General features: G+C 34.3%; 1 protein-coding gene across 1 annotated transcript in view; it reads left to right on the top strand.

Annotated features, from left to right (window-relative positions):
* Positions 1 to 25849, top strand: part of Vwde (von Willebrand factor D and EGF domains) — an 80856-nt gene that overhangs the window by 26907 nt on the left and 28100 nt on the right. Inside the window, exons 5-15 of the mRNA XM_071617325.1 lie at positions 1346 to 1593; positions 2270 to 2359; positions 4106 to 4250; positions 8022 to 8239; positions 8468 to 8541; positions 10039 to 10309; positions 15359 to 15567; positions 15702 to 16666; positions 18094 to 18230; positions 23803 to 23958; positions 24100 to 24204. Of these exons, the coding sequence (XP_071473426.1) occupies positions 1346 to 1593; positions 2270 to 2359; positions 4106 to 4250; positions 8022 to 8239; positions 8468 to 8541; positions 10039 to 10309; positions 15359 to 15567; positions 15702 to 16666; positions 18094 to 18230; positions 23803 to 23958; positions 24100 to 24204 (2618 nt within the window). The remainder of the gene's footprint in view (positions 1 to 1345; positions 1594 to 2269; positions 2360 to 4105; positions 4251 to 8021; positions 8240 to 8467; positions 8542 to 10038; positions 10310 to 15358; positions 15568 to 15701; positions 16667 to 18093; positions 18231 to 23802; positions 23959 to 24099; positions 24205 to 25849) is intronic.

Below are 25849 nucleotides of genomic sequence, written 5' to 3'. Positions count from 1 at the left end.
TTCTGGTATTATCTAAATAAATTGTTATTATATATGAAAAGCTGTTTAATTAGGTCCTCTGATGTAAATTCATAGAAGAATAAAGCAATATGCCTTAGTAGCAGTAAGCATCAAGTATAATAATTTGGCTAATCTGCATAGTAGTTATGGATTTTCTTTATGATGTACTTACAGTAAAACACTTTTCTTCCTTCAATAAAAATAATTTTCAGCAAGTTGTTGTGCTGTTCAAAATGTTTATTTAACTAATTGGGAAATACATACTATACAAAATTGTATATAACTTGGGGAAGTAACACCTGAGTGAAAATATTTAACATAAGTTTGCTGACTTGGCTTATGTTTGAAATGTTTCTCAAAATATTTGTTAATTAATTTGAAAATAATTCATTTATCACTGGAACTTTGGAATAGTATATCTAACAAAATATGATATCTAACAAATATCTGAAAGTATATTTTCTTTAGAGAAGAGACCTTAAAAGAAGGACTCTTGGAATTTTCCAAAATCTAAATGACAGAGTTGAAAGACTGTTTTTTGTGGTTGTCATAAAATTATTTTATTTTTATATATATATATATTAATATATATATATATATATATTACAAAAATTATTTGAACATTTCAGAGTAGTTTTAAAACCTATTTTTAGAATTTATTACTCAGAAAAATAAAACAAAATTTATCACTCAAATATTTTTCTTTTTAAAAAACAAAACAAAAACCTTTCAGATCCTCCAATTTAATTTTGAAAATACCCAGAATTAAAATATAAATATATACTCGTATGAAGAGTTCCTAGAAAAAAATTTCAAATGTTATCCTCAGAAAAATGAAAAGAATAAGACTATTGTTTAGCACTTGATATATTTCACTGACGGTACAATCACTCCCCAGTGAACAGCTCTTTCAACCTAAAGCAATGAAGAGTTGCTTTATGAGAGTACATTATAAGAGTAAAAAAGAAAGTCATTTAAGTTTACATTAGTGACTACTTTATAACAAGGAATTATAATGTATGAAACCTGAACTATGTTTGTTATGTGTTTTAAAAAAGATGATTGGCTAAAAGATTGTAAATTACTTTTATTTTCAGGAGCCAGACTTTTCGGGAGTAAACATTTAAAATGCAATAATATAAGCTTGATGATTTAAGGTGCCCTGCTGTCAATCAATACTTATGTGATTGTCAATGTGAACTTGCTGCTTTGTTGACTACTAGAAAATAATCATTTTACTGAATTTATTTCCTTTTTTAAAGATAAATCCTGAAGTTATAGCCTTTTTGTGATTATTTCATTCTTCAAGATGCTCAAGTAGAAATGATGCTTCTTCTCCCACCAGGTCAGGTGTCTGCCTCATTGCCACCTCCACCTCCAGGAAGGCCAGAGGTTGTGGTGGAGCTGATTGAGTCCAGGCTCTTCTGTAGGTGTGCTTTTGATGTTTCCCCTACAAACAGCTCGGTGGGATTTCTCATAGCTTGGTCTAGGCTTTCTTCTCAAGAAATCAAAGAGGAGCTGAAACAGGAGACCACAGTTCAGGCATTTTCTCTTTTAGAACTTGATGGCATAAATCTCAGACTTGGAGACAGGGTATGTTAACAAAAACTGGATTTGTTTTTCTTTTCATTAATGTATTGATTGTTCAAACATGAGATATTTTATATATATATATATATATATTTATATATATATAAAAATATAAATATATATATATATATATATATATATATATATATATATATATATATATAAAATATATGAGATTTTTGTCCCCAGAATAGAAAACACTAAGGTTCTCCTTCTGTTTTTTCCTTTAGCAACTGTGCCAATTCTAGTGATATCTAGATGACTCAGTAACATAATCTTAGTGACTACATATGAATATCTTTTTTTAGCAACGTGCTGATTATTATCAATGAGTCTCTGTAACTGTATGTCTTTTCTGGGTTTTAAAATTATATTCTAATATTTTGGACAACAATGCTTTAATTTTTTCAATGATGATATATTATGTTTATCTACTTTCAAATACATCTTAAGTGAAAAGGCTACTACATTTTAATTTATGTTGAGATTTGAATGAGTAATATTTTATAATGATGAATTTTTTTTTAAATTTCAGGCAAGTAATTAAATTACTCAGTTCTTTTATCTGCTATACACTATCTACCAAGAATTAAATTAAATTAAGAATTTAAAGATAATAATTAACACGTTTTTTAATATTTTTTTTTACTAAATTGTTATTTGTTAACTGTATTTATAGATATTCTGTAGTGCATCCATCTTTTTCTTGGAGAAACCACATATACAAAGTTTAGCCATCGAAAGCCAGGAATTTTATGCGGGCATAAAGGTATGTAGTAGAAGGGATGAATCAGAAAGATTATTCTTCTGGAACTAATTCCCCAAGTGGTGATCTTTTCATAAAGTTTTCTGGCTGAATCTGAAAGGTAAGACTCAGTAGTCTGTATTTTTGAGAAATAATTCCAACAATTCTAAGGAACAACAAAATTTGAGAATCCCTATTAATGAACTAAGGTTGATATGTACAGATGCTCTTCAACTTACAATGGTATTACCTCCCAAGGAACTCATCACAAGTTGAGAAAAATGTTAAGTCAAAAATGCATTTAATACAGCTAACCTGCCTAATGTCATAGCTTAATAACACAGTACATTGTAGGGTATTAGTTGCTTTCCCTCATGATTACACTGGTGACTGGGAGTTGTGACTCACTGCCATTGCAGAGCACAGGCATATTGCTAGCCTGGGAAAAGAACAAAACTCAAAATTCAATGTGTGGTTTCTATCTAATGTGTGTCACTTTTGAACCAACGTAGTGAAAGTATCCTACTTGAACTATCATAATTGAAGCTCTTGTGGATTTATCTTTAAAGAAATAGCTCTAATGAAAGTAAAGGCTTTATCCCCATAATTCAGTCTGTCATTTAACTAAAAATTAACATATCAATATTGAGTTATTGTGCATTTTTGAAGTCAGGTACCAGACCAAGACTCAGAGCTCTAGTCTTTATGGATTGCAGTGATTGAGCTAATTTAACAATGGATTATATTTAATTATTGCTAGTAGCACTAGGGTCTAACAGGTGAGCAGAGGTGACAGGAAATCAGAAGTGGTGGAAGGCATGGAGCAATATCAAGAAGTCCAAGCAGGCAAGAGCCATGCATCTGCAGGTCTCCTCACTCACATAATTGGAATTTGACTTGCAGTCACTCCAAGTTTGAAGACAAGTTGGAAAAAAGACAGATTGTGAGAACAGTACTCAGGACCAGAATAAAACCTATTTCTAGGTTTTATTACACTGCAGGCACCACGAAAAGAAGACTGAACCACATCGTCAGAATAGCATACCCGTAGTGGGAGGGGAAGGACACAGACTTAGGACACAGGATACTTGTGATCTGCTTGGTAACACCAAGCAGACAAGGTCAAGGCCCAGTGGTTAGCTTCTAGTACTGTTTCAAATTAGACTAACAGAATAGTCAATACTAAAGCACATCTCTGTTGAGAGCTAGTCAAATTCCCCAACTCAAAAAAAAAAAAATTCTGTGAACTGGATTAGCGTGCAATAGTACTCAGTAAGTCTACTTGTAGAAAGCAGAAACTCATAAATATCCTGAGAGTTGAGATATTTCAGGTGACAACAATCATTTGATCTACCTATAAAATATAACTAAATTTCTGATTAAGATGGTGGGTATAAATCCCTGAAAATAACCAAACTTACATTGGAATAAGAGCAAACAAGTTTAAGAAAATGGAATTCTGTTTTTCCTCCATTCTACAGTGCCCATCACAGACAAGGCAGGCTTTGACATGACTTATCCTACCATGGGTTGGAGAATCAAAATGTCGTTCTAACCCAGTGGTACAATAGCTCCGTGTATACCTCTGCATGCTGCTTATGGTTTAATTGGTTTGGTCTAAATTGATTTTATTAGTTAAAAAAAATTCCAGGGCTTAAGTTATTACCAGCTCATTTAGCAAAAGAAAAGCTGTTAAGAAAACGTGTTTTTAAAATTATATTTTAAAACAAATTCTATTTTAACCTAACATTCTATATGTTGCTACACCAGTTACAACCTGAATTGAGTACTATATCAGAAGATGGGAAAGAATACCAGCTGAGGATAGAGAGTACAATTCCTATTGTTTGTTCTGAATTTAGTGAGCTTGATCAAGAATGCAAAATCTCATTAAAGCTGAAAACTGTTGATCAAGGTAATATACTAAGTTCATTTGATTTTGTTATTAGATTTCAAATGGTAACTGATGTTTTTTCTTCTCTAGGAAAAGTACCTGGAATATACTCATCTTCTAAATTATACTGCATGTTTACATCAAATTATAGCTGAATCATATTAATACTGCTGGATCAAATTGATGATTGCCAAAGCAAATCCTAGTTATTCTTCTTGGGATCAAAGCATACGTTTAAAATAATAGTGAACAATCTCCTATTTGTAGTCATCTTCCTACACCCTTTCTTTTCCTTCCTTCTCCTTCTAATTTTCATTCTGCTTCTCATTCTCTTACTTGTTCCTTTCTTTGCTTTATTTTCAGAGATTGAAGGACAAACTGTTCTTTTAAGATTTTCCAAATCATCCTCAATGAGGGAGGTGTGATAAGTTATACTAAAAGTTCAGGTTATGAAACATGGATCTCATAACACACGCCTCACACTTCTTAATGTAAGATAAGTTTGTGGATCTTTAAATTCTTCCATTTAAATTGCTAATTCTGCAAATGTCATATTGCAAGGTCACATATATGTCACTGTGACAGCCATATAAAGAGAATGGAAACCCACTCATAGTGTTGACAAGATGGAATATCAGAGGAGAAACCATGAAGAGCAGTTGTTGGGTTGATTGAGTTCTCTTCCCCCTTAAGTCTCTGATCAAATCAAGTAAGAGATATATAGACCTAACCTATAAGAGAGATTACAGTTCTGTTACATACCACATGCTGTTTTAGCCCAGCTTTTCACTGCTATAACTGAAAGACTGACAAGAACAATTTTAGAGGAGGAAAAGTTTTTTTGGGGGGGCTCATATTTTCAGGGGTCTCACTTACTAAAGGTGGCTGGCCCCATTGTTCTGGACCCAAGATAGGCAGAACATCATGGCAGAAGGGCAAGGCAGAGGAAAACAGGTCAGGATCTGGCCACCAAGAACAGAAAGAAGGGGACTTCCTCTCACCTAGGATAAATGTCTACCTCAGAAGCATGCTCCAATGACTCACCTCCTTCAGCCACACCTTACCTGCCTGCAGTGACCACCCAATTGACTTTTCTCAGGATATTAATGCACTGATTAGGTTAGAACTAGCATAACATAATTATTTCACCTCTATTTTTTTTATACCAGGGATTGAACCCAGGAGTGCTCAAATACTGAGCTATATCTCCAACCCTTTTTTTCATTTTATATATTTTTTATTTTTTTTAAGTTGTAGATGATACGATCTTTATTTATTTCTTTTTATGTGGTGCTGAGGATCGAACCCAGTGCCTCATGTGTGTGAAGCAGGCATTCTACCACTGAGCTACAACCCCAGCCCCTTTCATTTTATATTTTAAGACAGGGTCTATCAGGGTTACTTAGGGTCTCACCAAGATGCTGAGGCTGGCTTTCATCTTGAAATTCTCCTGCCTCAGCCTCCTGAGAAGCTGGGATTACAGGCATGTGCCACCTTGCCTGGCTTCTACCTCTAAACTTTCTTATACTGTCACACATGAGTTTTTGGGAGACAACTAATATCTAAACCATAATACATACCTTTTATAGTACAATGCATATTTTTGTAGGTCTTAATGTCCATGTTCAAAAGGATAAAAAGGCCACACAGTATAATGGGGTCAGAGACAATCTCATAAGAATGTGCATCCAAGAAAAAATATGGGTAAGGAGATAGAGAAATTAAGAGATGTCTTCCTAAGATATTTGACAGTTAAAAAGGCTTGATTAATGCCCAGCTACTAACCCAGATTTCAGGAGCACCATGAGCAACATTATATTTTAATTACAGCCTAGAAATATGGAAAAATGGTCTTTTGCTCAGACATTTAGACATAGTTCTACTTCAAGCTACCTTTTGAATACATAATAGGAAAATGTTACTACAATTTATGGGCAAAATAGAATACAATGCTATTATTGTTTTTCAAAATTGTATTGGACAATTTTCCTTCATTTATAAGAATACCTTAAAATATATTTGCATGCTCTCAAGTCTTTTAATAAAGCAGGCATTGCCAGTGTAAAGATAGCCTTAAATATATTTCCTACATGTTAGAAGTTGTGTGCTCTTATCCTTTGTTAAAAATTCTCCCTGCCCTCCTTCTCTTTGTATCTTTTTCTGTCTTCTCGCTCTTTCTCCTTGTGGAAAATTTCTGGATTTCATTTTGGATATTCCTCTTCTTAGGTATTTAAGTGCATTTCTATTAAATCTCTACTTTCATAGGGAATATGTTGGTGTCTCAGTGAATTTCTACATAGACAGCGTTGCTTTTTCTCAGGCTTAAGAGAAGGATGTTCAGCCCTCTCATATCATAAACTAGGCAGGTGAGATTATTGGCAGTGACCACCATTGGTCATTGTATTCAAGTCCCAAATACCCCATATTCACCTTAGGAAGCCAGTTAAGAGTTTGGGTATTTCCATTTTTTTTTATGTGTATGAGAAAATTTTATATTTCTAGGAAAAGCACATAAAAGAAATTTTTCCTGAATTTTGACTCCAATGCAGTGTACCTGTGCCTAACCATTATAATTCCATTCCTGAATAATTTGTGTGGGAGAAAAGATAAGAGTTTTTAAATTATTTCTTCCTCTTTCATTCCTAGAAGGACTTTATAATCATTAATTGTATATAAAAAATACTACGTTTTTGCCAGTTTTAAGGGGGAAATCCTTTTTTTTTTTTTGGTCTAGTTATACAATTTTTTTATTCTTTGCTACCATTTCCTTTTTAAATTCGTTTCTTGGGCTAAAGCTGTAGTTCAGTGTTAGAGTGCTTGTCTAGCACATTTGAAGCAATGGGTTCAATCTTCAGCACCACATAAAAATAAGTAAATAAAAGTATAAAAAAGAAATCTTTTTGCATTCTTTGTTACCTAGGTGAGGGAGTTTGTGAATGTATTGGCACATTTGAGAGGCAAAGGGAGATAGTTTACTACGGGTCTGGGGTTGGCTTTTCATTTGTGTTGACTTTACTATTTCTTAAGATGATGAACCCTATATAAATAATTAAATCTATTACTATAATCTCCAGTGTATGAGACATGAAGAAATGCCCTAAAATTTATTATAGAACAATCTGGACATGGGGTGCAGTTGTTACATAGAAAAAGAAATCAAATTATGTGTCTTGGTACTATAATTATGACTTTTTTAAAAGAAAGACAACTTTTGCTTATTGCTTTTTTACATCTTGTTAGACAGTTTTTAGCACATAATAATTGCATATGTACAGTGTACATTGTACATATACTTATACTTGAAGTATACATACATGTACTTCAAAACATGTAAATAAAATATATTGATCAAATCAAAGTTATTTATATCTTCATCTCTATCATTACTTTGTTATTTATTGTTTTTAAATTTTATCTGGGAGCATATGGATTGGTAACTTGGTTGAAAATAAATAGTAATGTATATGTATGTACAAATATATGTATATTTTCAAGTTTATCAATTATCTGTAAAAATCAGGTAGATTCAATAACTTTTTTTTCTTATTCTAACTAGGATCCCAGTCTTGTGGTTATACATGATATGGAGATTCATTGTGGCATATTCATAGATGTACATAGGAAAGTTGTGTCAGATTCATTCCACTGTATTTCCAATTTGTTTTAACTTAGATGAAAATTTCAAAAATATTTTTTTAAGAAAGAGAAAATGCTTTAAGAGTAATCACTCTATTTAATGTTTCATATGTATATACTATTGGGAAAATTATCAACTTTTTTATTATTAAATAGGTAAAGAACACCCTGGCGTAAACTTGGCACTGTCTTCCTGCAATGTGGACCTCCACCAGACAACATCCTGTGCCAACGGCACCTGTGGCCAAGCTTCCCTGTATTACATCGCTGTCTCAGATTTTTCACAAGATGGAGACAGAGTTACGAACATTGTTGTAGAACCTATAGTGAATAAGGATTTCCTGTGGAACAGCTATATTCCAGACAGCATCCAGGTTGACAAATTTAAAATAATCTTTATAATTTAAACTTAAAATGATATGTGTATTTTATCACTGTATCTTGTAAATTTTAATTTTAAAGTTATTGATAATTATGAGTTTTAAATTATTCCATTTTCAATATGTAAGACAAGAATTAATGAAAAATCCATTGCAGTTGTGATGAGTAATTGTCACTGAATACCAATAATAATATTTATCAAAAATATCTTTGTTTTTAAGATCAGAGTCAAGGATGTCCCAACAGCTTACTGCTATTCGTTTACTGATCCACATATAATTACCTTTGATGGCAGGTAATTTCCTAAAAGTCTTTTCTTTTAATGGTTGTTGTTTGTTTTGGTTTCACTGTTGTTTTGTTTTAACCAGCATTCTGTTCAATCATTTCTTAGTCCTGTTCACTGGAAAACTAGAAAAGAAAGTCATGTTTTGCCATCACTGATTTGTTTGAACATACTAATTTATTTGTGTATAATTTTTTTCTTAAGTCTATTGTGTATGTATATATGGTTATAGTTGTTAGCCTTAATTTGTAGAAATGAAGTTTATGAAAAATGCAAGTTATCATTTTGTTTGCCATGTATTTGTTTTTAATAATTTCATTATTTGCATCAGAGATGTTTACTGTGATATTTATTGTGATATACTGTTTTGAATTTATATATAATGAAATAATCTTTAAGTTTTAGGAAAATAACTAACACACTAGAATTTTTAAAGAACAAATCAGCTTTAATTTATAATGAGAATACTCATGGAAAAAACAATTACAACTTCATAAAAGCCTGAATATTTAACTCTAGAATTTAAGTAAATTGAGCAAGATGACCAAAAACAAATAATCTAAGTCACACTGCTATTAATATCTGCATAGCAAAATTTAAACTCAGTGATACTATTCTGAGGGATATCATATCCTTAAGGAAAATAATACTGTATTGTTGATTCAAAATTCTCATCCTGATGCATGGTAATTTTTTCTTTTAATTTTTAAAAATTGTAATGTGATCATTTCCAGTAAAGTCATTCAATATGAAAAATAGATGTAGAATCCTTCAGTAAAAATGATACTCCACAGATCTGAGCAAGAATTGAGAAATTGTTGGAACTTATCTCTCATGCAAGAATTTCTTCTATGGTTATAATTGAAATCTTAGAATTTTGGTGGGAAAAAAATCAAGAAATGGTGATGTATTTAATCTGACTTAATTCAACAAGATTAATTGTGCAGCAGCTTGGTGACAAGCCATGTTCTAAGTGTTGGGGGATGTGACAGTGAACAAGAGATTATCATTCCCTCATAGAGCCGACCTCTGAACAGAGGAAAAGAGATATTAACACAATCAGGAAATAAAGTATGTCGTGTGTCTGAGGAAGAGACATGCCATGAAGAAAACTAAATCAGGTGGAAAGGGAAGACTGGAAGTAGGGTTAGTAATTTATATTAAAATAGACTGGTTATGGAAAGCCATTTTGATGGTAATGTGAACAAATACTTGAAGACCAGAGAGACAGCAAGTGCATGCCACTAGGAAGGCCTCCCTCCTCTAGGAGCAAAGCCTCTCTGGGGTGATGAAAGGGAAGAAAAGAGTAGTGAGAGAGATACAGGTGTTTCATTCAGTGCATACAAACAAATGCTCATGACCCAAAAAGGTGCTGAAAATCTTGATTTCTCATTCTAACATCAAAATATGGAAAGCCTGTAAATAAATGTAATACATAGTTAGTTTATAACATACTATTGTGATGTTTTATAACCAACTCTTAATGCAGTTCACTTTTGTTAATGATAGGGTATATGATAATTTCAAGACTGGAACATTTGTACTTTACAAGAGTACAACACGTGATTTTGAAGTCCATGTGCGTCAATGGGACTGTGGAAGCCTTCACTACCCTGCGTCATGTAACTGTGGGTTTGTGGCCAAAGAAGGAGGAGATGTCGTTACTTTCGATATGTGCAGTGGTCAGCTACATGAATTACGACCATATTTATTTGTAAAGAGCCAAGATGCATCCAGCAATATCAAGATAAGTGAATCTTATTTAGGACGAAAAGTCACAGTATGTATGATTTTGTGGTATTAAAAATAGTTTCCCTTTTTCTCATTTTGAATAAACTATACATCTCTGTTAAATTAGGAGCTATCATATTTTTATTTTTATTTTATTTTTTAGTTGTAGATGGACACAATGTCTTTGTTTTATTTATTTATTTATTTTTGTATGTGGTGCTGAGGATTGAACCCAGTGCCTCATGCATGTGAGGTGAGTACTCAGCCACTGAGCTATAACCCCAGCCCAGGAGCTATAATTTTTAAATATTGGTTTGCTATCAAGAAGATATGCTATCAAGAAGATAGCATTTGGATTAACTATGATCTCAAAATGAATGTTTTTGCACCTACCACACACAAGTAAAGATGATTAGAAACACTGTCAAACTTAAATTGATTTATTTAACATTTCAATATCACAATTTTGTGCATTATTCATAAAAACTATTTTTACAGTATCCATTAAATGGCATATTAGATGACAGACATAATTAAAAATAAATATTTAGTAGTTAACCAACTTTTCAAGTGAATTGAACATGTTACTGCTTTAGGAATGGGCTAGTAGATAAGTGGAAAAGAATAGAAATCAGGAAACATTCTCAATATTATATATATTCACCAACACTTTTTAAATATAATATTTCATGTCTGTGAGCTAACAATTTGTATCTTAAGGTCGTGTTCATTTTCCTTTCATATTTCAATAAAATAAATTCCAGGTAAGTATAATTCAAATTTAAATAAAAGTGTTTGTAAATATGTTCTTATGATATTTATTGAAGAGAACAATAACTTTTAAGATAACATTATATATTTTTATTCCATCATCAAAAACCAAAATGCCAATAAAGAATTTGGGAAAATATTTGCTATATACAATCAGTTATATAAAAAATATATCTCTAAGGTATACTCACCATTTTATTGAGCAAATATTACAAAATGATAATTCAAAAAGAACATTAACATGTCCAAAAGTACAAGTAACCAACGGAGATATAACAATGTTAAGAACATTAGTCATCAAATAAAAAAAAATGCTGATCAAACATCTCTCAAAAAATACTGTCAAGAGTAGTGATGGTAGAAACAGTCTTTCTGGAGGGCATATATATTAATACAATCTGAACTTCTCTATATTCAGAGACTATTTTACAAAAATTTTGCTTCTGGAAATTGATTGCAATCTCTTCTGCTAAGAGGGAAACCTTGCAATTAATCAGTAATCAATGAGAGGGTTCAGGAATATGTATTCTGTGGCATTCAGTATTGGCACTCTGGCATCACTGCTGGAAACCCAACTCCTGCAGCTGGCGGGTATATGGAAAGAAGCACTGAACCTAAGCAGGGTGCAGCAGCAGAAGCAGAGGGAGGCCACTTTGTTGAAGGAGCTCTAGACCTCATGGATGATGTGAAGCATGAGGGTGACCAGAACCACAGTTTTTTGGTGTGAACTAGGAAGGCAGTGGGAACCATGATGGTCATGTGAACCATGAGGGCAAAGGTGGCAACTGGGAGCCCGGGTGGCAGCAGTTGGAGGAGCTGGTGGTTCCACAGCCCCTGTGCATGGAACCACAAATCCAGCTTGTCACTTTACATTGTGGCAGCTGCAGGGACTGGAAAGCTGTCTCCAAGAGACTCCATATCTGATGTCTCACAAGCTGTATTTGCTATTGTGCAAAAGTTTGCTCCTGATTCTATCAAAACCATTTATCTCCCTGGAAATATTTGGACCTGACAGGTTTTGAATACAGTTCCACAAAACTTCCTGTGCTTCCAAGCCTCCAGTAAGCTTCTCCAGTATGACATCTTGCATCTTTCTATGCTAATAACTCATGTATGAGCAGATATATGAGCAGATATATGAGCAGGAGCACAGGGAGCTGCAGCTGAAGCTACACACAGGGGATAACCTGCAGCAGAGAGTGCCTGCTAGCTAGTGACTATTAACATCATCCCTCTGCCACTCAGGTGCCCATGCAAGTTCTTAATCTCTGAGTTCCTGTCTAGTGGACTTCCAATGAATCCGAAGGATTCCTCTCACACAGGACACATCTCATGGTGACTAAGTCCCTTGGCTTTTGATTTAAATGGTATGGTGGTTTGAGTGTATGTATCCCTCCAAAATTCCTGTTGAAATTTGGACTTCATTGCAACAGTACTGAGAGGACCAGGAAGCTCCAACCTCATGGTTGGGATGTGTACCTTTAGATAAGAAGACTTGTCTGTATGCACAAAACCCTAGCACTAAATCCACACAGAAGTCTGTTTATTAAGCATGATGTGCTGGTGTACATCTGCAGTCTTAGCTACTCAGGATACTGAAACAGGAGGATCACATGTTTAAGGCAATTTAACTTATCCCTGTCTCAAAGTAAAAGGGGCTGGGGATACATCTCAGTGGTAAAGCACTTCCCTATCATGTGAGAGGCTCTAGGTTCAATCACCAGTGCCACAACAACAAAGGCTTGGAATAGTCAACCTTCTGTCCCTTCTACCATGTGAAGACACAGCAAAAAAAAAAAGAACATCTTCAAAGGAGAAAGTCAGCTCTCTCCACACATTGAATCTCCTGGCACCTTGACCTTGAGTTTTCCAGCCTCCAGAAATTCAATAAATCAATTTCTGTTGTTAATAAATTGCTCAGCTTAAAGTATTTTGTTATAGCAGCATGAAGGGACCTAGGCATCTTGGAACGTCTTATTTCTTCTTCTGTGGGAAGGATACGTATGCTGGCCATAGGATTCTTGGTTGTCCTTTATCACTTGAGAATATATCAACCCACTACCTCTGAGTTCCTGGATTTCTAATGAGAAGTCTCATAAGGACCTCACAGGGAAATTATGATGAAATCCCCCTACCTCTGAGCCCCATAAGTTTAATAATGTCCCTGTGGTGTCTTAGGGAACAGAGCATTCTGTCATAGTACCACAACCCGAGTAAAGTGCTGCCGTCCTTAATATCAGTCATTCAGAGTTGAAAGAGGAATTGAATACATTAATTGTGAATATGAAAAGGTGCTTAATAACCAAACATTATTACAGATTTTTAGATTCTAACTGAAAAACCTATTGAACCCCCCTACATATTTTAATTTCTAAACAAGAAAATATCATTCTCCATAACCTGCTGTTATGCTGTGGATATAAAGTATGGTATCCCCCAAAAGCTTATGTGCAAGAAAATGCAGAAATATTCAGAGGTTAAATGATTAGATTATCAGAACTGTTACCTAATTCGTGGATTAATCCATTTGATAGATTAATTATTTGAAAGGACTACTGTACTTGATAGCTATAGGCAGGTAGGGTGTGGCTGGAGGAAGTGTAGGTCACTGGGAGCTTCCTTTGGGGTTTAGTATTTTTGTCCTTGGCACCTTGCTCTCTCTGCTTCCCAGCTGCCATGCCCTGAGCAGCCCCATGGTGGGACTGCAGCCTGTACCAAAGACAACATTCAGGACAGACCAAAAGCAGGTGACTAGGAGGATTTCTGCTTGTAGCCTATGAATATGCTGTTGCATGCCATGTTGCTATTGGCTATCCCAAAAAACACACCCTGAATTCAGGAACAAAGTGGCTCCAATGAAAGTGGACAGTTGAGTCAGACAAAAACCAAAAGGGACAGATCCCACAGGATCTCACTTACGTGGAACAGCTGCAGGAGGGAGATGTGCAGACTGTTTCAGGCTTGTCCATACCAATTCCAGTCCCAGGGGCATCTGGAGAAGGAGGGGACCCCTCTGCCTCCACGTGTCCCCCCTCTCCTGTTCTTTTCTGTTCTTTCTCCCATGTTGCTGCAGAAGTAGGAATGATTCTTAATAAATTTGTTTCTTACAAATCTTAAACTAAAATTAATGCTCCTAGAGAAAAAAAAAAGTGTTTAACTAAAACTCTACAATGATGTACACAATAAAACACATTGTAGTCATGAAAATGATAGAGTAGGCTATGCTTACAGACAGGCAAAGACATTCATGAAATATAGAAAAGACTTTTGAAGAATTTGCACCAAGATCTTAGCATTAGCCGTTAACATCTTCCCTCTGCCACTTGGGTAGAAATATAAATTTTGTTTGTGTTTGAAATCATTTTGTGTAATGAACGCATACTAGTTTTGTAAAAAGAAAAGCTCATTTTAGATTAAAAAAAACCAAAAAACTAAAAGGGGAACAAGGATCAGAGAAGTAAACACTGATGTTATACCTTTGTTGACTCTTAGAAGAGATAGTTTTTCCTCATGTACATCCAAGTGACTGGTCTGGGACAGGTGCTATTCCTGTAACAGAGAGAGGTACTCACAGTTAGATGACACAGGCTGTTAGTCATTCAATAAATACCTCTTGTTCTGATTGCCAACCCCCTAGGCAACCTTTGGTTTTAATGTGGTTTCTATTTGCCAGCTTGTGGCAAGAGAATGCTAATTGGCCACAGGAATATCCACTCCTTCCGAATTATATTAATCTGTGTAAATTAATTATTTGTGAGTCTAATTCCATATTAAATAACTATTATCAGAAGCATAACTTGGTTGGTCAAAGTCATAGCTCAGTGGTAGAACAGTCGCAAGTCCCTGGTTTCAATCCCCAGCACCAAAAAAAAAAAGGAAAAATATATAAGTAAATAAACATTACCATTACTTGGTAAATGTTGTCTTTAAGATTTATAACTGTTTTCATTATATATCATATTTTGGTTTAAATTGTTTAAGGAAAGAAGTCACAAATAATATATATCAATAAAAATCAGTAAGTGTTCAAATTCTAAATCAGAAAAAAATGCAAAAATTTATTATTTTAAAATAAAGCAATAAAAAAGAAGTTGTCCCCTGGGGAAAAAAAATCAAAAAGGCCAACCTGGAACAGTTTACTTATTTTTTCCCTGAGGACCACACTGAGTATATCCACCAAGAGTTTGTCCCCTAGTATTTTATTCTGTTTATATGGGAGAAGTGCCTGAGTTTGCTTCTTATTTGCTTCTTATTTCTTAAATAACACTTTTTTCTTAATCTGTATTGAATATGGCTTTCACATCTTCTGTTTATATGTTGGTTTCAGATTTCATTTTCTTCTGGAGCATTTATTCGTGCTGACTTGAGTGAATGGGGCATGAGTTTAACCATTAGGGCATCCAGTTCAGATTACAAAAACACTTTAGGACTCTGTGGAACCTTTGATGAGAACCCAGAAAATGATTTCCATGATAAAAATGGGATCAAAATTGACCAACATTTTAATAATTGTGCTGCTTTTATTAATGAATGGAGGTAAGAAACTAATTTTCATTTGTGATTGTATTAATATTAGACTTAAATGTGAAGAGTCTCTCGCTTTGGCAACACGTTCCTGGGGAAAATGTTCTGGTTCAAATAACTTTCGTTTTATGTTTTTAATCTGGAAGGATTTTACCAGGGAGAAGCATGTTTGACAAGATGCCAATTTCTCAGACTTTGCCTGCAAAACTATCCTATTGTAGCTGCTCAATGGATACCGCCTCCAGGTACCCGTTTTCTAATCATCTGGATGGTGTTCCTCAACCAGAAATTGCTTCAGATTGCAAAGACCTCAAACATGTCAGATTCTCTTCTTTGATACCAGAACTAGATGTCACCTCTGAATATATTAATTCAGAAGCTCTGGTTGGGACGATAAACAAGCATACATCTAGAGAAGAAAATAATTTGAATTTCTTACTGCAAGGAAAGAAGTACATAGACCTCACCAAACGGGACGTACATTTACAATATCCTGGGAATGAAAAACAAGATGCACCAAAATATTCAGACAAGGAGAAACATAAGCAGGACCAGGGTCGCCACAGCCAACAAATGAGGTGGAATCCACAAAACAGATGGAAACGGCAACATTTCAATGAGTTTCCTACTTTGTTTGCTTTCCAAAGTCTCAGCCAGACCAACCTGGAACAGTTTACTTATTTTTTCCCTGAGGACCACACTGAGGGTATCCACCAAGAGTTTGTCCCCCAGTGGCCCACACCCTCTGGCCTTACCCAGGACAGCAGCCTGAAACTCTGTCAGCGCACTCTAGCCAACTCCAGCATAGGCAGGCTCTGTTTTGACTTTCTCGGTAAAAGACTAGACCATGTTGTAGATATGTGTGTTAAGGACATTCTGTTGAAAGATGATGTTAGCTGGGCAGAAGCAGGTGTGGCCCTTCTAGAAAATGAATGTGAAAAGAGGATTTTGGAAGAGGGGAAATATAACACAAAAGAATATGGCAAGTCAACTGAAGACATTCTCTTGGTATTAAAATGTCCCAATTTATGCAGTGGCAATGGGCAGTGTATGGATTGGGGGTGTGCATGTCTCCCAGGCTTCAGCTCCTATGACTGCAGTGATTGGTATGGTAAGTAAACACTCTTAAACTTTAATGTTGTGCAGGAAATTTGATTATGAAAATATATTTGTTCTTTTTTGACTTAATTATCTTAGGGCTTGTGAAGATCGTATAGTGATAAGACACATAATTTCCCCAAAGTGTTTCATCCCATTCAGAGAAAAGTTGAAGTTGTTGTAATTACCTATAAGGCACACAGAGTTCTTCCAGACTCATCTCCTGCAACTGTCACCTTCTCATCATCCCACTACAGCTACTTTAGTCTCTGCTGTTTTTGAAATGCCAGGTTTACCCTGTCTCCTGGCCTTTGCTTGCAACTAACTGGTCCTTCTACCTGTAGAGAATAATTGTTTTCCTAGGACTCAAATTTAACATGTTTTAAGGACTGTGTTTGTATTATCTTGCTAATCATGCTCCTTTGTTATATAGTGTAAACTGTTCTGTCTCAAAATGTTAGAGAAAGAAAAAATTTAAATGTTGACTTGGTTCATTTAACCAGTAAACCAGTAATTCTTGATTTCCCTCCCACAACCACCATCCTTCCCTTTTCCATTTACAGTCTCTTCTATCTCAGTAAATGCAAAAACTTCACTCTGATGGCCCAAGTTAAAAACTTGCAGGTATTGACTTTTCTGTTTCTCCCATGCCTCAAGTTTAACTCCATAGCAGCAAGTCCAGTTCTAGCTTCAAATCATTTCATTTCTTTCCTTGCTACAGCCTTGGTCCAAATCACCACTGTCTCTCACCTGGATCATCATAGATTCTCTTAAAGCTTATTTTCTATGCAGCAGAAGCCAAAGTGACCCCTTTGAAATGTAAGTCAGATCACATTGCTTCTCTGCTTAAATCCTTCAAATGGCTTGCCCTATTTTTCAGAATAAAATCCACAACTCTTTACATGGACCTCAGATAATCTGAGGCTCCCCCTCACTCTCAGTTCATTAACCGCTCTTCCCCAAGTTCACTGCTCTTCCGCCACATTGGCTGCTTTGCTGTTCTTACAGGTCTGCTCCTACCTCAGGGCCTTTGTACTTACTGCTCTCTTATTGGAGCATTCTTTCACCACACAGCTTCACGACTAACCTTTTTCATTTCTCTGTTCAAGTGTCACATTATCAGAAAATCCATCCATGGTCCTTCAGAATAAATATTTTTCACAAAACCTCATAATCAAATCTTAAAACATTAATGACAGCACCAGTAGCAAGTATAATGGCATTGTTGACATTGTTGTAGGTTTAATGGTAGGTTAACATCACATTTAATACCAGAATGCTCTTAACATTTAATGGTTTAATTAATGTAAATAGTATTTGGGGTGTACTTTGAAGTATTATTTTACACATGCTTTTCATTTGGGCTTTGAGGCATAATTATGTAGTTTGTTTTCCGGAATTAAAAAAACATGTTCTATTTGTTATAATTGTTCTCCAAAGACAAAGTTCCTGAAATCACAGAGCTTGAGAATGCTGGATTCTGTGATGTTCAAAAGCATAATTGTACGATGGTGAGAGTTTTTGGTCAAGGCTTCAAAGAATCACCTTCCATTAACTGTGAAGTTACTAAACTGCAGGTATGTTAATTACAGACTTTCTGAGAAATTATGGAAAATAATTTATAAGTTATTCAGGTTAATTCTGTATTGAATTAATTAATTCAATCGGCCACATAATCCCAAAGGGTGTAAGGTCCACAGGGAGTGAAGGAAGATGATTTAAGTTGCTTAACCTTGAAAACTTCCACATTTGTAAGCTTTTTTGAAGTGTTTTATATTATTTTTACTGAGGTATTGGCCACTGTTTTCATTCATAATAAAAAAAAGTAAAAGACGATCAAGCTTGAAATACTGAGGCATCTTTATTTTTTAAATTGCAAAACCACAAATAGTGGAGATGGATTTTAGCCAAGACATCCTGCATGAACTGTAAAATCCAGGGATGTGAATGTTTCCCTTCTACAAAACAAAAAACAAGGGCTATTTGTGCTCATCCTTTGTATTCCTTTACTATGGATTTCAGATTGGAAAGTACCACCCTCCACCACATTAGCGTGTTTCTTCCTTGAAATTAGCATTTTTCTTTCTTACATTACATGAATCTCAGTTTGAACATTAGCATAGCAAATTATAGCTTATTTTTTATGATTGTTTATATGACCTTCCTTTTCTTTATTCAAGTAGAAATTTTATTTTAGGGACAGCTCTTTGAATTTAGAAAGGTTTTATGTGGATAAGCTGAAAGTTAAAGTAGTAAAATAGTAAATAGTACTTTAACATTGTTCTTTCTTTTTCTCTAAATTGATAAATCCAGATGTGGTTCTGAGATTGAGACTTTACTGGAGGAAATAATCTTTGCATGTGTTTTGTCATAGGGTTCTGCATAACAAATATGCTTCTTTCATGATATTATGGATAGAGTCTTTCTAAATAAGTTGCAAATTATTCTAATTCCAATGAAGTAGCAAAACACACAATAGACAGATGTATGCGTAATTTCAACATCACCCAAGAGAGTCCATATGCTGTTGGTCTTGACAGAGTAAATTATATGACATCACAATGCAATTAAATGATTTACCAGAAGAGAATTTTATAGATTTCTATTCTCTTGGAAGGTAAATTTAGTACTTATTTTCAGCCACTTACTGGTTGTGATTTACTCTCACACTGCTTCCCCCTTCCAAAATCATGGAATTTTTAACAAACTTTGCAGAACTATAGAAATAAATGAATGTGCTTAATTACTAAAACCAAGATGTGAATGTGCATCAAGTATTTATATGTATTATTACAGCCATCTTCCCTGGCCCTGGTCTTGCCCAATGCTGGGTTCTGGCTTTTGCACCATTTGTTTCACTCCTTGAGTCAAGTCTAATTGGCACTACTTTAAGACTCCCCACCTCACCGTTTGGGACTTGCAGGAGGCCTGTGCTTAGTTTGTTTGGAATGTACTTGTTTTTCCACTAGCTTCCTTGTTCCTGGTCAGTGAACATGAATGGATTTCTGCTCACTTTTTTAGTTGGAATTCCAGTTCCCTTTGAAGATGGGTTTCTTTTAAAAATCTAGCTTTCTAAAACTAATATCACAAGAAACCCTTTATTTCTTTCCATTTTATCAAGTGCTTTTTTTAAAACATGTATTTTGGAATAACTTGAACCTTGCAGAGAAGCTGTAAAAATAATACAGAGGAGTTCCCAATAATTTTTCACCCTGTTTCTTCTGGTATCTTCATTTTACACATCCATAAAACTGTTATGGAAACCAAAAAATTCAACTTGGTACAATAAAATTAAATAATTTACAGGCCTTATTCAAATTTTGCCAGGCATCCAATTTGATTCTGCAACCAATCCAAGATTTCATATTGCATTTTGTTGTCATGTCTCTTCAATCTTCTTCAAATTGTGACAGTATATAGTTTGTCTTTCATGAATGTGGCACTTTTGAAGAGTGCTTGCCAGTTATTTTGTACAATGTTTCTTTCTTAAGATAGAGGTTACCCCATTCTTCCTTCATCTTTTCATGATGAGTGTTTGTAATTACTGTTGATATAAATTTTAATTACATATTTAAGGTGGCATTTCCATTAATCTCCACTGCAGATTTCCTGTATTTCCTTTTGTAATTAATATGCTATAAGAAGACACTTATAGACAATGCTAATATGATTTCTTCTTATATTTTGTCTCCCTGATTTTAGCATTCAACTATAATTTTTGCTTGCAACAGTCATTACTGTGGTAATTACCAATGGCAATTTCTATTTCCATCATTTCTTCTACATATATTTACTATCTGAAATTGTACTGAAAGGGAAAGCTGTTCCTTGTTTCATATTTGTTCATTCATTTATTCGTATCAGATGGACTAAGATACTTATTTTATGAAGAATACTTATTTTATCTTATTTGATGCTATTATTATTTATTTTGCTTGCTACTTAAATTATCCCAGATTTGAACATTAGGAGCTCTTTGAAGTAGATTCTCATGTCCCTTTACTATGCACTCATAATTTATTGTATAATTTCTCACATTCTCATCACACAATACTGCAGACTCATCTTGCATTTTCTCTACTCCAACCATAGAATCAACCATTTCTCAAAAGAACTCTGTTCTATTTATTAAATAATATTACTTAAAAACCATGATTTGATGATTTGGGTGCAAAGTGTGCTCATCATCGCAGACTAGTTATTGATTCCTGTCCCTCTCAATGGATGAAGCTGGGAAATACATGTATATCTTCTCACACATACATCCCTATCCCTATCCCTATCCCTATCTATCTATCTCTCATCTTCATGAACTGATACTGATACCTCTAATTGCAATGTATAAGGTTCATTTCAGCCTTCTCTTGTCCTTTTACTCCTTCTTCACAAGTAAAAACTAGTTCTTGTTATTTGTATAGCATATTTTATCAATTTTAATATATGCAAATCAATTTTAGAAATTTTAAACCATGCCTCTGTGAAAGTGAAATTTGCAAAATGAGATCACAATTTACATGCAACTATTGTTTACCTAGTAACTTGTGTTGGCTGTTTTCTTTCCCTCTCTTTTCAGAGTGGTTATGTGTTTCTTTTGCAACAAAACTGTGGTTTATTTTAGGTATAAATTATTTAGGGGTGTGTGAAATGTGGTTCTGAGAACTGGCTCTATACAAAAGGTACACACAGAGAACTGTCACTTTCTTCTCATCCCTAGTACCAGCTTGCTATTACCCTTTATTTCCTTCCTGTTTTCTTGCATGGCCTGAAATATTTACATCCACAGCCATTATTTCCTGGTTTACCATTAATGTGCTTTATTGACATAAAGGAACAGACAGCATACCTCCTTTTTTTCATACACAAAGGGTAGTATATTATAAATGCCATTTTTAAATTTTTAGTAGTAATTTTTTAAAAATTTCTTTGTTTATTCTAATTTTTTATATTTGACAGCAGAATGCATTTCAATTCATAGTATACATATAGAGCACAACTTTTTATTTCTCTGGTTGTACACAAAATAGAATCACACCATTCGTGTCTTCATACATGTACTTAGATTTATGATGTTCATCTCATTCCACCAACATTCTTACCCCTTACCCCCTCTCTTCCCCTCCCTCCCCTTTGCCCTATTCAAAGTTCCTCCATTCCTCCCATGCTCCCTTCCCACATTATAGATCAGCATCCACATATCAGATAAAACATTTGGTCTCTGGTTTGGGGGGGATTGGCTTACTTCATTTAACATGATATTCTCCAACTCCATCCATTTACCTGTGTATGTCATGATTTTATTCTCTTTTAATGCTGAGAAATATTCCAATGTGTATATATACCCAGTAGTAATTTTTAACAAATGCTTAGCTAGAAATCCAGCTACCCAATCATATCCTTTACTCTTTCTCCTAAAAGCAGAATCCAGTTTTTAAATTGCTGACTTGTAGGATTAAATCCAAGTTGTTATCCTATAAACATGTGGGCCTTTAGGAGGCAGTTCTTGCCTGTTTTAGCAGGCTTGGCCTTCCTCTTCATGCTCTATTCCAGTTCCATGCAGCCATGAATTTTCACACAATGTTTTCTCCAGCCATCTTAAATCATACTCTATTTCTGCTTCCAGCATCCACATGTCAGTCTCCTTTTTACTTCAGGAAGAGAAATATAATCCCCCACACTTTGTTTAAAACCTTGCTTGATAGATTTAGATTTAATGGCTTATTTCTTATTATACCTTATTTGAATCTCAGTTATAGTGATAATAAAATTATCTATGTCTTTTCCTCTGATCTATTCATCAGAATATCCTCAGCACATAATAGATAATCAGAAACTATTGATGAGTGGAAAAGAAGTAGAACCCTATTTATTCCTTACTTGGTGTAGACCTTTCCTCAGAGGGATGGAAATTATCCCTAAATCCCCAGTCATTGGCTGGAATCTATTTCCACACAAGAAACCAAGGGACCCTATATCCTCTAAGAGTAGGTATCATGACAACTTAGACATTCTTATTATCCTTCTGCTAGAGGAAAATTACTGGCAGAAAATCTATACACATCCATAAATATGCACTTTTGTACTATGGGTCACTCTGTCAGCCATACGTCTTCAAAACAGTTTCTGGGAGCCATAGACAAGAGTGTTCTTGTCTTCCTTTTCTTTTCCTGCAAATCCACAATAGTGAAGCAGCGGCATATTGCATGGCTGATTCAGAATGGTTGGAAGCATTCTACAATAAGAATTCTTTTACAAAAATATACATCTTGGCAACAAAATATGTCATTCTAGTTTTCTGTGTAGTTAGCAGTACTCAGAAAATTATTCTTGCTTTTCCTCCCTAGACAGCAATGTATTTTCAATGATGCAAATGAATAATTAAAGTGTAGTTTAAGCATGAGATAATCTATTAAATGGGATGAACTGGCTAAAATTTTACTTTCAAATTACATTAACAAGCTTTAACAAAATAATACTTATTATGAAGATGGTACTTTTTTTACAGAATTAAGGAAAAGGATGTAGATGAATTATCAGAAAAAAAACTTGAAGTTGGGACTTAGACAACATGAAGACTTAGCATGTGCACATTTGGATATGTGTGTAGCTGTTTGTCTCAGTTCTCCTATTCTTTGATTCCCTCTCCACCCCATTTTATTATATACTGGATTTCTCCACATACAGAAAAACATGACCATCAACAGGTCTTGAATCTCAAGTCATCAGAGACAGGAGGCAGAAAGGGCAGTTTCAAATAGATGGAGAAGGTGGGTACTTTTGCAGAGGAAATGAGGGTGTTTCTGGAAAGGAAAACCATCTGTTGCCTCAAGTTCACTGTCAAATGATAATTTTTCTTGCTGCAAAAGTTATTGCAGGGTGATCCGTAACGTGTGGCCAATATTGGTAAATCCTTTGATTTGAACTACCAGAAAATTCATGATTTCCTAGGAACACTTTACATCAAAATAAGATGCATACTTTCTTATCATTCTTAATAAAACTCACTCCCAATGTGACTTTTTTTTCCTTACTATACATTCCATTATATTAGGATTATATTTTAAAAATTTGTATTTTGATCATATGAAATTCAGTACTGAAATATTTTCATAATTGTAACAGAAGTTAATTGCTTTCCCATTTTGCCTTCAGTATAATAGTAGTAAATGGGTGCTTGGAGAACCTGTCTATACACTGGCAGTTTTTCAGAACAGCAGAACTGTTGATTGTCAGCTGCCCAGTGATGTCCAGCAGTCTGATACCATGGATGTGATGGATCAGAAACCAATTATGAAGTGGCAATTAAAGGTAAAAAAAAATTAAAGGTAAAAGATAACTATAAATTAAACCTCATGTTTATAAGCCAAGCAAATTCTTATATACAGATTTTCATAATTTATGAGGCTGCATTTAGAACAAGTTATCTTATTATAGAACTACATCTTACAGGTATCTAATGATGGTTATAAATTCAGTAATTCCAAAACAATGATCATATATGATGGTGCTTGCCAAGTTTGTGGTCTCTACAAAAATAACTCATGTACTATAAAGGTATGTATCTTTTCACTTATTTTCACATTTACATCATAGGTATTTTAATTTCCCATGCCATTGGCATATCAACTGTGTTTTCTTTTCACCTTAATAACAGAAAGACTAATAGGGAAAATCTTCCTCAAATGCACCTAACGTTAATTGAAATGTTTACTCTTCCTATAACTCTTGTTGAAATGGTGAAAAAAGATGTTTCTTCCTTAACATTTTGGAGTGCAGATTGCTTATTCCTAAAAAAATCAAAAGAGGAGGTTTGCACTTAATTATTTCCTCCTTTCTACATTCACTGTTTTCTCAGTTTCCAAAAGATCTCTCTTTATGGTCCAGTACAGGGGCTTATGCCTCTAATTCTAGAAACTCAGGAGGCTGAAGCAGGAGGATTATAAATTCCAGACTTATACTCTGTCTGAAAATGAAATATAAAAGTGGTGGGGATGTAGTTCAGTGGCAGAATGCCCCTAGGTTCAATCCTCAGTATTAAAAAAAAAGAAAAAGAAAGAAAAGGAAAGGAAAGAAAGATATTTCTTTGTGGTTTGTGATTACCTAATCCTCTTTGTGGCAAATGTTATACATTTGAGTATAGTTTGCAAAGTGTATAAAATTAGCACTTTTATAGAGAGTTTTCTGGCAACTAAATTCTTTGGACTATGCAAAAGCCTACCACTTGATGAATTATAGAATAATAGCAAACCTAAACCTGGTTGTTATAGCCTCACCCTCTGAACCTATCCATATCAAGACTTCTGAGTTTATCAACAGGGCTTTCTCCCATGTGCATTGCTTAAACCTTTAACTAATATCAATTGACTTTTCAAAACCAAGGAACATATCAAGTATGTGGTGCACACCTGTGAACCCAGCTATTCAAGAGTGAAGGCAGGAGAATCACAAGTTGGAGTTCAGCTGGAGCAACTTACAAAGACCTGTCTCAAAATTAAAAAATAAAAGATCTGGGGATGTAGTTCAGTGGTAGAGAGCCCTGGGGTTCAATCCATGGTATTACAGAAAATAAATATTTAAAAAGTATATTTTTTCTAAATTTAAATTCCTTTTCCTTGAGATTGATCGCATTATTTCAATAACAAGTTTTTATTGTTGTTGAGAAATTATTGGATTTTTATTTTTCATCAAATATTTCATTTCCACATGTTCTTAAGTACTTTAAAAAACATTGTTATTCAAAGTTGTCTTATCCTCTTAGAACTATTCTAATTTTCAAAATTATATCAAAGGAAATTTTTTAAATGAACAAAGTTTATATCTCCTGAAAAAATTTGTCTATTTCCCAAGTTAAAAAATTATTGCTATATTTATTGTCCTTTCTCTGTATTACAGCATTTTTTCAACTATTTTTTTAATGATACCCATTATGAAGTGTGAATAATGATGCTTTGGATGTATGGTCTAGTATAATGGGCTGCTGGGGAAGAGGAAGATATCTATAAATTAATGTGATTTTAAAGATGTGCAAAAATGAAAAGTAGTCAAATAAATAAATTTCTTTTCTTTCTTTTTCTAGATAGTCTTACTGTTACATAGACCTTGATCTTGATCCCCCTGCCTCACGTCCCAACTAACTAAAATAACAGGTGTGCACCACTACACCCACCTCTGATTTCTTCATTAATAAAGCACTTCCAGC

Source organism: Marmota flaviventris, chromosome 1, assembly GCF_047511675.1.
Source record: "Marmota flaviventris isolate mMarFla1 chromosome 1, mMarFla1.hap1, whole genome shotgun sequence".
Taxonomy (NCBI): Eukaryota; Metazoa; Chordata; class Mammalia; order Rodentia; family Sciuridae; genus Marmota; species Marmota flaviventris.
The sequence above is the reverse complement of the archived record's forward strand: the minus strand, read 5'-3'. Positions and strand labels throughout refer to the sequence as shown.